This window comes from Leptonotus elevatus, chromosome 20, assembly GCF_054856555.1.
Source record: "Leptonotus elevatus isolate MCC_2025b chromosome 20, RoL_Lele_1.0, whole genome shotgun sequence".
Lineage (NCBI taxonomy): Eukaryota > Metazoa > Chordata > Actinopteri > Syngnathiformes > Syngnathidae > Leptonotus > Leptonotus elevatus.
In genome coordinates, this window is record NC_141258.1 from 173,777 (window position 1) to 186,778 (window position 13,002).

Below are 13,002 nucleotides of genomic sequence, written 5' to 3' on the forward strand. Positions count from 1 at the left end.
CTTTGTATTTTTTTCTTTATTGTTTTGTTTCTACACTTTCAATATGCGTGGCATGCGTGCGTCACCCTCATCGATGCATCCGTTTTCTTGTCACAGCGAGTTGGGGAGTGTGGGGGCGGTGTCGTTGGTGGAGGGTCGTGCTACGCGCGAAGAAGCGTAGAAGAAGAAGGGGCCCGATGGCGCGACTTGAGCAAAGCAACATTTCTGGGCTGACTAAAAAAGTAAAAATGATGTGACGGCTTCTTCTCGCTGCTTCATCTTTTGTCTTGTGAGGCGTCGCGACAACCGAAGTGGTACGTGCGCAATGGCGGCTAACATGTTAAGCATCGTTATCCGCGGGATGGCTAGCGACTCGCAGCCTGACAACTGCATGTCGTCATGTCGTCCCTCCAAAGCGGAATGGAGGCAACTCGACTCTTCTTGGTTGTTAAACAAGCAGCGTCCAACATTCGCGCACGAGCTTCTAAAGCTTAGTCGAGTCACAACATTATTGTGAAGGCAATGGACGGAAGCTTTATGCATACATTATGACCTTATTCTTCCCAATTCTGTGATTGTCTGGCTGGTGATTAGTTCAGGTTCCAGGACGCCATCTTGGATTGATGGATGGACATTTGGACATCAACGTCAATTGACATTTCTCAGCTCAGTTTGATGTATACGCGTCAGCCATCTTTGTTGTGCTTGCAGCACCATGAGCGAGTTTCGGATCCATCATCACGTCAACGAGCTTCTGAGCGTGTTGGACGTGCGAGGAGGCGACGGAGCCGAAGGTTACATCGACCTCCTGCAGAAGCACCGCACGCCCTACGTCACCACCACCGTCTCCGCCCACAGCGCCAAGGTACGAGATCCATTCTAAGCAGCTGCCCGCCGCGCGCCAACGCAAGTTTGCCTTTGAAACCCCAAAGGTGAAGCTGGCCGAGTTCTCCAAGACGCCGGAGGACTTCCTCAGGAAGTACGAGGAGCTGAGATCCAAAAATGTCCGCCACCTGGACCCGCTGGTCTACCTGCTGTCCTGCCTGTGCGAGGACTCACAAGTAAGACGCAAGATCGGAAGCGTGTGCCGCAGCGGCCAATTGTGAAAAACATTTAGCAAATCTTCCAATAAAAGTCGCATGTCTGCTGGACTGGAGTTGAAGTTTGATTGTGAAGCGATGGCATAGAAGCTGAAATGTGATTGGACCAAAAAGTGGAAATGGTCCAGCTCGGAGAAAGCAAAATGAATCCAATTTTGGCTTGAGCGCTCACCGCCGTTTTGCAGACTCTGCAGCGTCTGCAGCAGAACGCCAAAGATCGCTCGGAGGCCTGCGCGCCGCCATCGGCCAGCAAAGTCCCGAGCGCGTCCGCCAACGTCCCGAGCGTGACGACCAGCGGCTCCAAGATGTCCATGCAGGAGCTGGACGAGCTGCGCAAGAAGCTCGGCAACGCCACCGCCACCTCCAACGCGCCGCTGGTGACCGACTGACGCCACCCACCGCCGCGCACAGCGCCGCTGCCCAACCCCCACCGCCGCGCTAACCGCTCATCTGATTGGTCCGCAGTCGGCCGAGGTGACGCGCAAGATGCTGCGGGACAAACACAACAAGAAGAACCCGGCGCAGCTCAATCCCGTCTTTCCCGGCTGGGTGTACGAGCGGCCCGCCCTTCTGGGGGACTTCATGGTGGGCCCCGCCCCTGCCGCCGACCCGGCCGTCCCTGTGGGTGAGTGCGTGCGTGCTAATTGAGGGGTTCTTCCTTTTGCTACTTAACATCGTAGCAACGTGTCATTTTGCTTTTGCCGTTTTTCGTACCCTGCCGTGACACGCAGGCACGCTGGCGCCAGCGGCGCAGGAGCAGCTTGTTCTGGAGGATCTGCTCTTCGTTCTGGTGGGCGTGGACGGGCGCGACGTGTCGGCTCAGCCGGTCCTGGGCCGCCAGAACCGCTCCTTCATCGTGGACGCCACGCTGGACACGTCCGTCAAGGAGCTGGTGCACCGCATCCTTCCCGTGGCGTCCTACTACTCCACCGTCACGCGGTCAGTCGCCACGCAAACCTGCACTTGTCACGACATCAGCTTGTGGCCAAGTTGAAGAGCAAAGCACGCGACGTCACACGTCAGCTGACGAAAAGGTCATTTGAGGTCAGGCGCTTTTTTGTGGTCGCGGCGCAGCTTCGTGGAGGAGAAGTCGTCGTTCGAGTACGGGCAGGTGAACCACGCCCTGACGGCGGCCATGCGGACTCTGCTGAAGGAGTACCTGATCCTGGTCACGCAGCTGGAGCACGTGCACCGGCGCGGCCTGCTGTCCCTGCAGAAGCTCTGGTTCTACCTGCAGCCCACCATGAGGACCATGGACATCCTGGCCGCCATCGGTACGCCCGCTCGGCCCCGGCCGACTCGAACCAACCGTCAATCGCCCGTGTGATCTCGTCTCATCTCGCTCGCTCTCTCTCTCTCCTTTGCCTTCAGCGTCGTCGGTAGACAAGGGCGAGTGTATGGGCGGGGCCACGCTCAGCCTCCTACACGACCGCACCTTCAACTTCACTGGCGACGCTCAGGCGCAGGAAGTGTGCCTGTACCTCACCAAGGCTGCCAGCGTGCCCTACTTTGAGATCCTGGAGAAGTGGATCTACAGGGGCATCATCCGCGACCCGTACAGGCGAGTGCCCGCCTGAGGACCGGACCGGACCGGACCGGAGCCCGGCCTCGCAATCACTTTGGGGTCATCGTTTAGGCCAGCTAAGCTCCCGCCGGTTTGAATAGATGAAAGGGATGTGGGCGGGGCGGGCCCTTAGAACAGCCAATCAACATCCAGGGGGCAGCAAATAGGGAAAGGAAGCTTGGAATTTGGTTCCTGGCAGGATGTCTTCAGGTGTTACCAAAAGAAAATGTCACAGGACGCAACGTGGTTGAGGAAACGCCATCGCACGTTTTCCTCTTCATGACACAACAACAACATTGGAGACATTTCTGGTGTCATTCTTGCTGTTTGTTGCACAAAAACATTCGATGAGGTCAAATGGCCGCCGGGTTGACCTGGAAAAGGAGGCGGTCGCACGGTCTTGAAATGTGTGTGTGTGTGTGTGTGTGTGAGCAGCGAGTTCATGGTGGAGGAACACGAGCTGCAGAAGGAGAAGATCCAGGAGGACTACAACGACAAGTACTGGGACCAGCGGTACACCATCGTTCAGCACCGCATCCCATCCTTCCTGCAGAAGATGGCCGACAAGATCCTCAGCACAGGTGACCACGCCCCCTCACGCTCCATCATCTTGCATCCAAGCAGCATTCGAGTCAAGCACGTGTTTGGCTCGACTTCCCCTTTAAGGGACCAAAGAAGCGATCTGCCAAATATGCTAATGAATTGTCAGCGTTTGAATAAAGCTCACACGTGTGTTGTGGATGATGTGAGTTTTTTGGTGGCGTGCGCGTGTCAGGCAAGTACCTGAACGTGGTGCGCGAGTGCGGCCGCGACGTGACCTGTCCCGACGCCAAGGAGGTGGTGTACACGCTGAAGGAGCGAGCCTACGTGGAGCACATCGAGAAGGCCTTCAACTACGCCAGCAAGGTCCTGCTGCACTTCCTGCTGGAGGAGAAGGAGCTGGTGGCCCGACTCAGGTGCGCGCACGCACGCACATCTCACCTGATATCAACGCAACACTTGGATCCATTCCAAAGCCACGTTTGACTTTTTGTTCCAGAAATCGGAGGCGTAATATTTGGATGTTTTCGGCGGTGTCAAATGAGCGACGCGTTCCTACCTTGATCTTGTGCCCTTCAGGTCCATCAAGCACTACTTCCTGATGGACAAAGGCGACTTCTTCGTGCACTTCATGGACCTGACGGAGGAGGAGTTACGCAAGCCGGTGGACGACATCGCCCCGCCTCGTCTGGAGGCGCTCCTGGAGCTGGCGCTGCGCATGAGCACGGCCAACACCGACCCCTTCAAGGACGACCTCAAGGTAAGCCGCCGTCACGGGGCCCGCCGCCGCCGCCGCTGCCTTGGTGCCCGCCGCCGCCTTGACGCCCGCGTTGTGCCGGCGCAGATCGACCTGATGCCGCACGACGTCATCACGCAGCTGCTGCGGGTTCTGGCCATCGAGACCAAGCAGGAGAAGATGGTGGCCAACGCCGAGCCGGCCGACGCCGCCCTCAGCGGCCTGGAGGCTTTCTCCTTCGACTACGTGGTCAAGTGGCCGCTTTCGCTTATCATCAGCAGGTCCGCGTCGCCGCCGCCGCCGCCGTGAATGCAAGCGCCCGCTCGGCTGACGGTGCGTGTGTGCCGCAGGAAGGCGTTGACCAGATACCAGATGTTGTTCCGCCACATGTTCTACTGCAAGCACGTGGAGCGTCTTCTGTGCAACGTGTGGATCACCAACAAACAGGCCAAACATCACCGGTCGCACTCGGCCAAATGGTGAGCGCCCCGCCTTCCCCGCGCACGCCGTCGCGTGACCCAAGCTGACCCGTCGGTGCCGTCCGTGGCAGGTTTGCGGCGGCGTTCGCGTTGCGTCAGCGCATGTTGAACTTCGTGCAGAACATTCAGTACTACATGATGTTTGAGGTGATGGAGCCCACCTGGCACCTGATGGAGAGCAACCTCAAAACGGTGAGTCGGCCAGAAATGAAATGAGCGCGCAGCAGCGGGCGCTGATGAACGCGTGGTCGCTCGCTTCCTTGCCGGCGCTTTAGGCGTCCAACATCGACGACGTGCTGTGGCACCACACCAGCTTCCTGGACAACTGCATGAAGGACTGCATGCTGACCAACCCCGAGCTGCTGCGCATCTTCTCCAAGCTCATGTCCGTCTGCGTCATGTTCGCCGGACGCATGCAGGTGAGGCGCGCCGCCGCCGCCGCTCTCCCGCACCCCGTCTGAGTCGCCATCTTTGTTGCGTACTGGAGCGTTTCACGCAGACCCTCCGGCTGGAGCGCATCCCCGCCGACGGCCCGCCTGCCCACGACGCGGCCCGCAAGAAGAGCCAGGGGGCAAAGGTCAGAGGGGGCGACTCACCAGCGCACGCCATGCGTGCTCGTTTGCCGACGTGTTGTTTGTACACGTGTGCTTGCAGTCGGATGCGCCGGAGGCGTCGTCGGATGCGGGCTTTGAGGCGTCCATCGTCAACTTTGACAACAGTTTCAGCCTTCTGCTGCTCGACCTTCTGGACAAACTCAGCATCTTCAGCTCCAACAACTGCGAGCACAGCATGATTAGCATCATATACAGGTCCGCGCACGCCACACGCACATGCCACGCACACGCCACGCGCACGCCACCACAGCCCCTCCTACCATTCAATTACTCAATCAACAACACCATCAATCAATTTTCCACCGGTAGATTTTTGTTGTCCCCCCCCTTAAATTTGTGGTTTCTATCACACGAGTACATTTTGCATTTTTGACGTGGCCCGCTTTGTGCGTTTGTTTGTTTTGCCGAGTGTGCATGAACGTAAAATTCCGTTTTTTTGTTTTTCTTTCAGTATCATAGAAGAGCAACATTGTCATTTTTGATATTTGTGAACTGTTACGAAATGTCACGTTGCACCGCGCTCCAGCTCGCAGCAGTCCGGTTAACCTTTGACCCACCTCCGACAGGCTGGACTTCAACGGCTTTTACACGGAGCGTCTGGAGAAGATGGCGGTGGAGCGAAGTCACAAAGCGGCCGCATAATCAGCCGGCGACGTGCGGAACTTCCCCAAGCGAAGCACACGAGGGCGGCGGCGGCGGCGTTCGTGGGAATGACGACTCATCAGACACCATCCATTTTCTCTTTATTCAACAATTCAAAAGTGTTTGATTAAAAGGACATTTGTGTCTTTTGACTTGGGTTCGTTTGTTTGGTCACAGCACAAAATTGACACTTCCTGTCCAACATCCAATCAGCTGCCCGCAAATCCTCAGCGCCTTTTCTCGTTTGTTTTTTTACACCGCGAAAAGCAGCAGCACGACATGAACAAAAAAAATCAACAGCTCCTCCTCAGGTCAAAGTTCATCATCATCATCATCATCATCAGTATTTGTGCCGTCGTTAGTGTTTGAAGGCGACAACGCACGTTTTCTGTCCGCCGTCTCACGCGTTTCTCTTCTTTAATTTGCCGCTTAACGTTTCGTACTTGGTCCAACTCCAGTCTTGATCCTTGGCAACACCAAAACGTCAATTCTCAAATCTCAAATGTCAAACAAAAGCACTCGAGCAAACTGTCGCCGTCTCCCTCCTCCAATGCACCCGATTCAAATGATGTGAGTCGGAGGAGGGACGCGTGCGTTTCGAGAACAACTTACCACCATGCTTTTGGCCTGCTCGTCCGTCGCTTCCTGCATGAGGCTGGTCAGCTGACTCAGGTACTTTTGGGTCTCCTGCAGCAGGCGGGGGGCCGCGTCACTGCGGGGGGGGGGGACATCATTGCAAATCACCAGCCAAAGGTCCAAAAACATCCGTTGAAAATGCCTTCTTGGCGCGTCGGCTGGCAAGAATTCCCCAGAATGAAACTTTTCAACGCCGGCGCAGACGTTGGACCCGAGTTGTGCAGCGCAACGCGTTCACGTCATTCAGATCAAATGTGACAGCAAGCCCTCGCTTTTCATCCAAACGAACACGGCCAACAAACGTTGCGCAAGTCGGGACTTCAAACGGATCGGATGACGTGACCGCTTGTCAACATGAATAGTGCAATTATTTTCCACTTAGACAAGATGATGATTTTGTCTGAATATTGCTGTAAGTTGGAGACAAGATTTTTCATCTCCAGGCATAATGGCAATAATACCAATGTTAACGTTCGTACCTGTCGTTGGGCCCGGGCAGCGAGGTGAGAGGATGAGGAGCACTGGCGGGTGGCGCCGACTGGGCCCACTGGGACACCTGAGGGAGGTTGGCCGACTCGGTCGCCAACGAATTGCGCGTGGAGTTCTGCGCCTGCCGGCCAAAGACGTGCGGCGTCAGGCCGCGCGGTGTCAGGCCGCGTAGCGGGACCTCCCTTCCCATCTCCACTGCTCGCCCCCCCCACCAAGGCGGTGACTTACGCAGGCGATCTTGAGAAGGTGCCAGAACTCGCGCTGGCGCTTGATCTGCATCTGCATGACCGTGTTGTCCGCCTCCTTGATGCTTTCCAGCGTCTTCTCGATCCGCGGGAACAGCTCAATGATTTTCTGTTTGCTGCTTAGGATCTTACTGGGGAGGGGAGGGGAGGGGGGGGGGCATGGACGGCATTACCAGTTAGTCGGTTAGCTTGAAAAAGCAGCGCACACTTAAGTTGCGCCGAGCAGACGCCGACGAGCGCTTTTGCCAAGATTTGGATCACAAATACAATTTAGCAATCGCGTTTCAACAAAAAGTCCAATGGACGCTTTTCTTTCACTTCACACAACAAATCCATCATGTGAGCCTTTTTGGGTGTAAATGGGCTCATTAGTTTCCACAAAAATTCAAGACAGACTTTTCAAAATCCAATCAAATGTTTCACTTCTCCAATTGTTTTGCGTGGAAATGTGAGCAATTTTCTCGGTCCCATCCAAGCGGACTTTTTGGGAAAACACAACATTCAAAATCATCTCTTTGACAATGTGACGTTTGTGCACGTGAAAGGTGCTACGAGCTTACGGGCACACGTGCCACATTCAAGATGGCGCAGACGAGGCGTGCGTGCGTGCGTGCGACCTGTTCCTCGTACCTGAGATGCGTGTAGAGATCCTTCAGCACTTTGTCCTGGTTCTGCACCGTCTGGATGATGGCCTTCACCATCTCCGAACTGTCGCTGCTCAGGTCCGCCTCCGGCACTGCCAAAATGATCACCATCGTCATCGTCATCGTCATCGTCGTCTTCATCATCATCATCATCATCATCGTCATCATCATCAGATGTCTGACCTTTACATTTCATCTTTAGCTGTTTGTAGAGCTCCACGGCTCGATCCTCCCTGAAACGCAAACGGCAACACTCGATCGCAATTGGCCCAGCGTGATATACGGCCTTCCCGCCCCCAAAAGTGACCCCTTTCGGCGGTGGGCGCTTTGTGGAAAAGATTTTGTTTTTAGGGCGGCAAAGCGGATTGGAAAGCAACAGGCCACGCACAAGCAAAATGGCGGAAAGGGTCAAAGGTGAGCGACTCACAGCTGCTCCATCTTGTCTCCTTGGCGCCGCGCGTACGGACTGCGTTGCAGCTCCACGATCTCCGAATGGAGGGCCATGATCTCGTCGTCCAGGTGGCTCACCTCCGCCACCTGCGGGACCACACGACACCACCTTGCTCATTGACAACGTGACAAGCGGCTGTCGTCCATCTTGGCGGAATACGACCCGCCTCCAAATCAATTGTGACGTGCGCGAGTTCGTTCGAGATAATCCAAGCAGACTCAACATATTGACAGATGTTGGTTCATGGATGGGAATCGCTAATTTCATCATCATCATCATCATCATCATCATCATCATTATGTATGACATCATCAGTGACCTGAGCAAAGGCCGCCGCTCTTTCCTCGTTCTCCTGCCAGGCCTTCAGCATCTTCTCCGACGCTGCAGAGGACAAAACAGGACGTGAGCCGGCACCAACGCACGCGAGTCCAGTCGACTCGCGTCTCGGCGGCGCCGACGCGGCACTCACAGATGCCGTAGTGCATCTGGTCGCTGTACTTCTCCAGGTCGTACTGGATGCTGCTGCGGAAGAAGTCCAGCTTGGCTTTCAGCTGCTGCGAGAACCCAAACATGCTGTTCTTGCAGCGCGTCAGGTTGGTGTTGTAGCGCAGGAGGCTGAGCCTGGAAGGCCACCGACAAACGGCGTGAGAACGGCGAGCGGCCGGTCTCGGCCGGGTGCCGGCGACTCACATGGCGGCGCGCTGGCCCTGGAAGAGGCGGCCGTAGTCGTCCTTCAGGCCGCAGATGTAACTCAGCGCCTCGGCCCAAACCTTCTTGAGAACGGCCAGCGGCAGCGGCGTCCGAGCCTCCTGGACTGAAAAGGCGCGTTTGATTGCGCAAGCACAACATTCGCATTCTTCTGCTTAAGTTCTCCTTTCATGCGAGTCGTGGATTTCCGTTGGGCAAGCATCAATCGAGATGTCGGCATGACGCGCGGCAGGTGAACACTCACCGATGGTGTTGACTTTCTCGGGCAGCTGCCTGGCGCTGAACGGGCCCGAATACTCGGTGGCGCTCTTGTCGAACAAGTAAACCATGTAAGCGTCCCAGCCGCGCTGCGCCGGGGGACACAATCCACACGTTAGGACGGCGGCCGGCAGACGGCGGCCGGCGGACGGCGGACGAGCGCGCGCTCACGCACCACGCCGTCCAGGACGCACTGCGCCGCCGGCTTGCGGGGGTCCAGCGACACGCCGGTCTCCTGCAGCAGCTCCTGATGGACCACGGCGATGGCGCTCTCGGCCTCCACGCGTTTCTGCAGGCCGTGCAGGGACTCGTCGGGCGCCAGCTGGAACGAGTGCACCTGGGCCGTGGTCATGTTGAGGATGTGGACCACCTGAGCGGGACAGCGAACGGACAGGTGAGCCCAGCCCGGACGGCGCCTCTTTCGAGCTGCGGTACGGCGGCCGACCTTCATGCTGAGAATCTGATCCAGAAGATGGAAGCAGAGCGGCTTCCTGCTGTCAAGATGGACGTCGCCACCTCGCTGGACCGGGTCCCACTTCAGCATGAGCTGCAACAGCGCCTCCATGGGCTCCAGCAGCGTCCTGCCGACACACCACGACAAGTGACCACACTTGCAAATGGGTCCAAATGTTGGCGCTTCCCAAAACGGCCTGTTTGTTGTCATTCATCGTTCACGGGCCTCCAATCACACAAATGTCGTTTGAAAATGATGCAGTGTGGCGCCAACTACTGGTAAGGAGGATGCTGGTGGTGATATGAAAGAGGTTTGCTACGTTGGTGCCAACCTGCTGAGATTGTTGGGGTAGGGAAGACGCGTGGAGAAGCGCACGTCGCCGTTGGCCTCCTCCACCGCCATGATGTCTTTTGGACCTTTGTTGCGAACCTTGCTGGCCCTGCGCCGCAACACACGACAGGACGCGTCAGGTTTGTTTGTGCGTCGGACGCGGCGGACGCGTCGGACGTACCACTGCACGGGCTGCAGGTTGTGCAGGAAGGGCCGAAAGCCGCAGCAGCACTCGAAGATCATGGTGCCGAAGCTCCAGTAGTCCACGCTGACCGTGTACGCTTTGTTCTCAAACAGCTCGGGCGCCTGCGAACACACACACGAGCGGCGCGTGACAAGCCGCCGGCGGCGATGGCGAGCGGCGATGGCGAGCGGCTCACCAGGTACTGCAGCGTTCCCACGAAGGACGTACACAGGCTGCCCTGGTCCAGATCTTTGGCGTAGCCCAGGTCGATGATCTTGTGCACCAGCTGAAGCGGCAAGAGAGACAGCTCATCAATGAGTCGCTGGCGTCCAGATCATCAATGAGTCGCTGGCGTCCAGCTCATCAATGAGTCGCTGGCGTCCAGCTCATCAATGAGTCGCTGGCGTCCAGCTCATCAATGAGTCGCTGGCGTCCAGCTCATCAATGAGTCGCTGGCGTCCAGCTCAAAAGGTCAGACGAGGACCAACACGTTGTGCTACTAAAAAGGTCAATGAGGACCTTTTGTACAAAAAGCCGCCAGAATGGAGGGGAGGAGCTCGTCTTTGCCAAATGTTCATGTTTGCTTGCTGATGTTGTCTTTTTTTTGTCCAGTCAATTTCAATCATTTGGGACCTGCCATCTGCCATCTGACAAGCAAGTAAGCATTGATTGATTGATGGAAGCTTCGGATTGGCACAAAGCCCCGCCCCATAAAAAAAAAAGAATCTGCTTGCTTGCACAATTTCCAAAATGTCATTTGGTCAACTTCCTTCCTATTCAACAGTTTGTCAATTTTCAAAAACAAATTCATTTGGCAATTAATTCATTAATTAATTGGATTATTGGCGTTGGGGTGAGAGGTCACCTTGCCGTTGACTTCCTGCAGCACGATGTTCTCCGGCTTCAGGTCCCGGTGGCTGATCTTGTTCTCGTGCAGGTACTGGATCCCGCAACCTGCCAGAGTCGCAAGCGTGTCACCCACCAACTGCGCAACTCGCACACGCAGCAAACGCCACGCAGGTAACACGACGACACCCGACATGCACGCCGAGGCGGCGCTGACGGCAGCCACGTACCCACATCGTGGAGCAGGGACAGAACTTCGCTCTCCTTCAGACCGCAGCAGTTCTCCGGCCTGCTGAGAACCTGAACAAAGACGGCGTTAGACGGAGGGACGGCGCTCGCTCGGCGGTAAAGGTGACGTGTGGCCGGTCGCACCTTCCTGAGGTCGCCGTGCGAGCAGAACTCCATGGCGAGCAGCGGCAGGTCGTTCAAGGCGATCATGCTGATTTCTTCCGGGACGTCCCGCGCCGCCACCACGTTGATGTGGTTCAACCTGAGCGGGCGCAAGGACGCAAACGCACGTTGGGCCACATTAGCGCAACTCGCCCAATGGCGGACGGAGACAAGCATGTCCCCGACGATGTGCACAGCTCGCACTAACAACATGGCTGCCAAAAGAGAAGTTCCTTTTGGTCAACGAAAACGTTATTTCCGCATTCCCAATCAAAATCTCTCCATTCTATCACTTCGGTGCAAGTTGATGCATGTTAATGCTGCGGGGAGTAAAACCCGCCAAGGCGGGAGAGCAAAATGTGTTTGGAATGAACAGTTATTGTCATTGGCAAGGAGAAAAACGGTTTTCGTTGGAACTCAACTTGTAGTGATTGTTAATGTTTTGGGGATTTTCTATTTAGCAGCCAGGACGAGTCCAAAATGAAAAAGATGAAAAAGATGAAAAGATGACGAGGTTGCGACTCACTTCTTCATGATCTGGATCTCTCGGCTCCAGCGGTCCTTGTTCCTGGGCGTCAGTTCCAGTCGGCACATCTTCACCGCCAGCTTCTCGTTGCTCACCTGTGCCACGTCAACAACACATTTCAGCCGTCAAGCTTTCATTACGACTATACAAAGGTTTCCGGCGCAAGTCAAGTCAAGTCAGGAAGGAAGCTTTGCCTTGAAGATGACATGCGCCACGAAGAGAATTTGGAGTGGACGATTTTGGGACGTAGATCTCGGACAATTGACTCAGCAATTTGACAGTCAAATGTTGTGACGTCTCCTTTTCCTCGCAAATCAACACGTTTTTGGCCATGTTGTTTTTACTTGGCAACAAGACGCGAGGCACGTGCGGCGGCGGGCGTGACTCACGTGATGCTGGTAGAGGTAGACGTGTGCAAAGCCCCCCGTGCCCAGCCGCTCCTTCAGCTCCCAGTCGCCGCACTTGTGGTTGTTGTGTCGGAACGGAGGCTTCTCCATGGTCGCGCTGCCGCCGGCTGGCCGCAACCTGACACGCAAAATGGAGACGATGACGGCCGGGCCGACTCGCATCCCATCACATCCCTTTCCCTTGTCCGACAACGAGCGCATCCACCTTTCAACATGGCGACTAACGTTTGTCGACAAAATGTTGGCCGTAAGACGCGGAAGTAGCTGGCCTTCATCTTGTCTGCTAGCTTTCAGCTAATGCTAACGTCAACAAGGCTGACAAACATTGCGTGTTGGCGGGCGGGACAAAATGTCGACGAAACACTCACGTCGTCGCGCGCGGGCGTCGTTCTACGTGAGCCGCATCAACACCGAGCGCACTTTGCTCTCGTCTTCGTCTTGCTTTTTCTTTTGTTCAGTTCACGTCAAACTCCGCCAGCGACCGGACGCAGGACTTTTCGATGTGACGTCATCAATGTGCGCGCTAGTTGATGGGCGGGCCGGCGGGCGGTTCAGCATCACGTTTCGCCAATCGCTAACACTTCCTCGTAGCAACGTTTACTGCTAAAACTCGTCCTTCTAAATGACATGGCAGTTGAACCCTTTTTTTAAAACTGGGCAAGGAAACCCGTTTCGTCAAGCAAAAAAATCGCCAGTTTCCACCAGTATATTTTACTGGCCAAAGTATTCCCTTGGAAGAAAAAGAACAGCTCTTGATTAATTTATTATGGTGTTTTCTTT

At 55.8% G+C, this 13,002-nt stretch overlaps 2 protein-coding genes across 3 annotated transcripts; one reads left to right on the forward strand and one right to left on the reverse strand.

Moving 5' to 3' along the window:
* The first annotated feature begins 110 nt into the window (after positions 1 to 110).
* Positions 111 to 5,806, forward strand: tubgcp2 (tubulin gamma complex component 2). 2 transcript variants are annotated; one of them, XM_086063757.1, is made up of 18 exons: positions 111 to 293; positions 691 to 844; positions 912 to 1,040; positions 1,265 to 1,456; positions 1,545 to 1,704; positions 1,811 to 2,018; positions 2,154 to 2,353; positions 2,451 to 2,640; positions 3,079 to 3,224; positions 3,419 to 3,599; positions 3,763 to 3,943; positions 4,028 to 4,200; positions 4,270 to 4,398; positions 4,470 to 4,590; positions 4,674 to 4,817; positions 4,898 to 4,975; positions 5,053 to 5,207; positions 5,579 to 5,806. In XM_086063757.1, exons 2-18 carry the CDS (start codon positions 695 to 697, stop codon positions 5,652 to 5,654), a joined length of 2,613 nt encoding a protein of 870 aa, XP_085919883.1. In that variant the 5' UTR covers positions 111 to 293; positions 691 to 694; the 3' UTR covers positions 5,655 to 5,806. The 2 variants fall into 2 exon arrangements, with proteins under 2 accessions (XP_085919883.1, XP_085919882.1); XM_086063756.1 differs by having other exon boundaries at positions 112 to 293; positions 4,886 to 4,975.
* On the reverse strand, positions 5,739 to 12,754 carry chuk (component of inhibitor of nuclear factor kappa B kinase complex). The gene is made up of 22 exons (XM_086063758.1): positions 12,591 to 12,754; positions 12,205 to 12,340; positions 11,816 to 11,910; positions 11,272 to 11,389; positions 11,130 to 11,199; positions 10,919 to 11,007; positions 10,250 to 10,339; positions 10,051 to 10,175; positions 9,871 to 9,978; positions 9,531 to 9,666; positions 9,261 to 9,455; positions 9,072 to 9,174; positions 8,810 to 8,933; positions 8,589 to 8,740; positions 8,439 to 8,500; positions 8,096 to 8,205; positions 7,852 to 7,901; positions 7,655 to 7,760; positions 7,008 to 7,155; positions 6,770 to 6,900; positions 6,267 to 6,366; positions 5,739 to 6,120 (listed from the first exon to the last, which is right to left on the reverse strand). The coding sequence occupies exons 2-22, from the start codon at positions 12,310 to 12,312 to the stop codon at positions 6,055 to 6,057; spliced, it is 2,286 nt and encodes a 761-aa protein (XP_085919884.1). The 5' UTR covers positions 12,313 to 12,340; positions 12,591 to 12,754; the 3' UTR covers positions 5,739 to 6,054.
* Positions 12,755 to 13,002: the final 248 nt, after the last annotated feature.

Excerpts from the sequence above, each read along its gene's own strand:
- chuk (XM_086063758.1), bottom strand. The coding sequence starts at position 12,312 with ATGGAGAAGCCTCCGTTCCGACACAACAACCACAAGTGCGGCGACTGG. Across the intron at positions 11,911-12,204 it reads TCTACCTCTACCAGCATCAC|GTGAGCAACGAGAAGCTGGC; the intron begins GTGAGTCACGCC and ends GACGTGGCACAG. Across the intron at positions 8,741-8,809 it reads CAGGGCCAGCGCGCCGCCAT|GCTCAGCCTCCTGCGCTACA; the intron begins GTGAGTCGCCGG and ends GTGGCCTTCCAG.
- tubgcp2 (XM_086063756.1), top strand. The coding sequence starts at position 695 with ATGAGCGAGTTTCGGATCCATCATCACGTCAACGAGCTTCTGAGCGTG. Across the intron at positions 845-911 it reads TCTCCGCCCACAGCGCCAAG|GTGAAGCTGGCCGAGTTCTC; the intron begins GTACGAGATCCA and ends GAAACCCCAAAG. Across the intron at positions 4,399-4,469 it reads CGGTCGCACTCGGCCAAATG|GTTTGCGGCGGCGTTCGCGT; the intron begins GTGAGCGCCCCG and ends CGTCCGTGGCAG.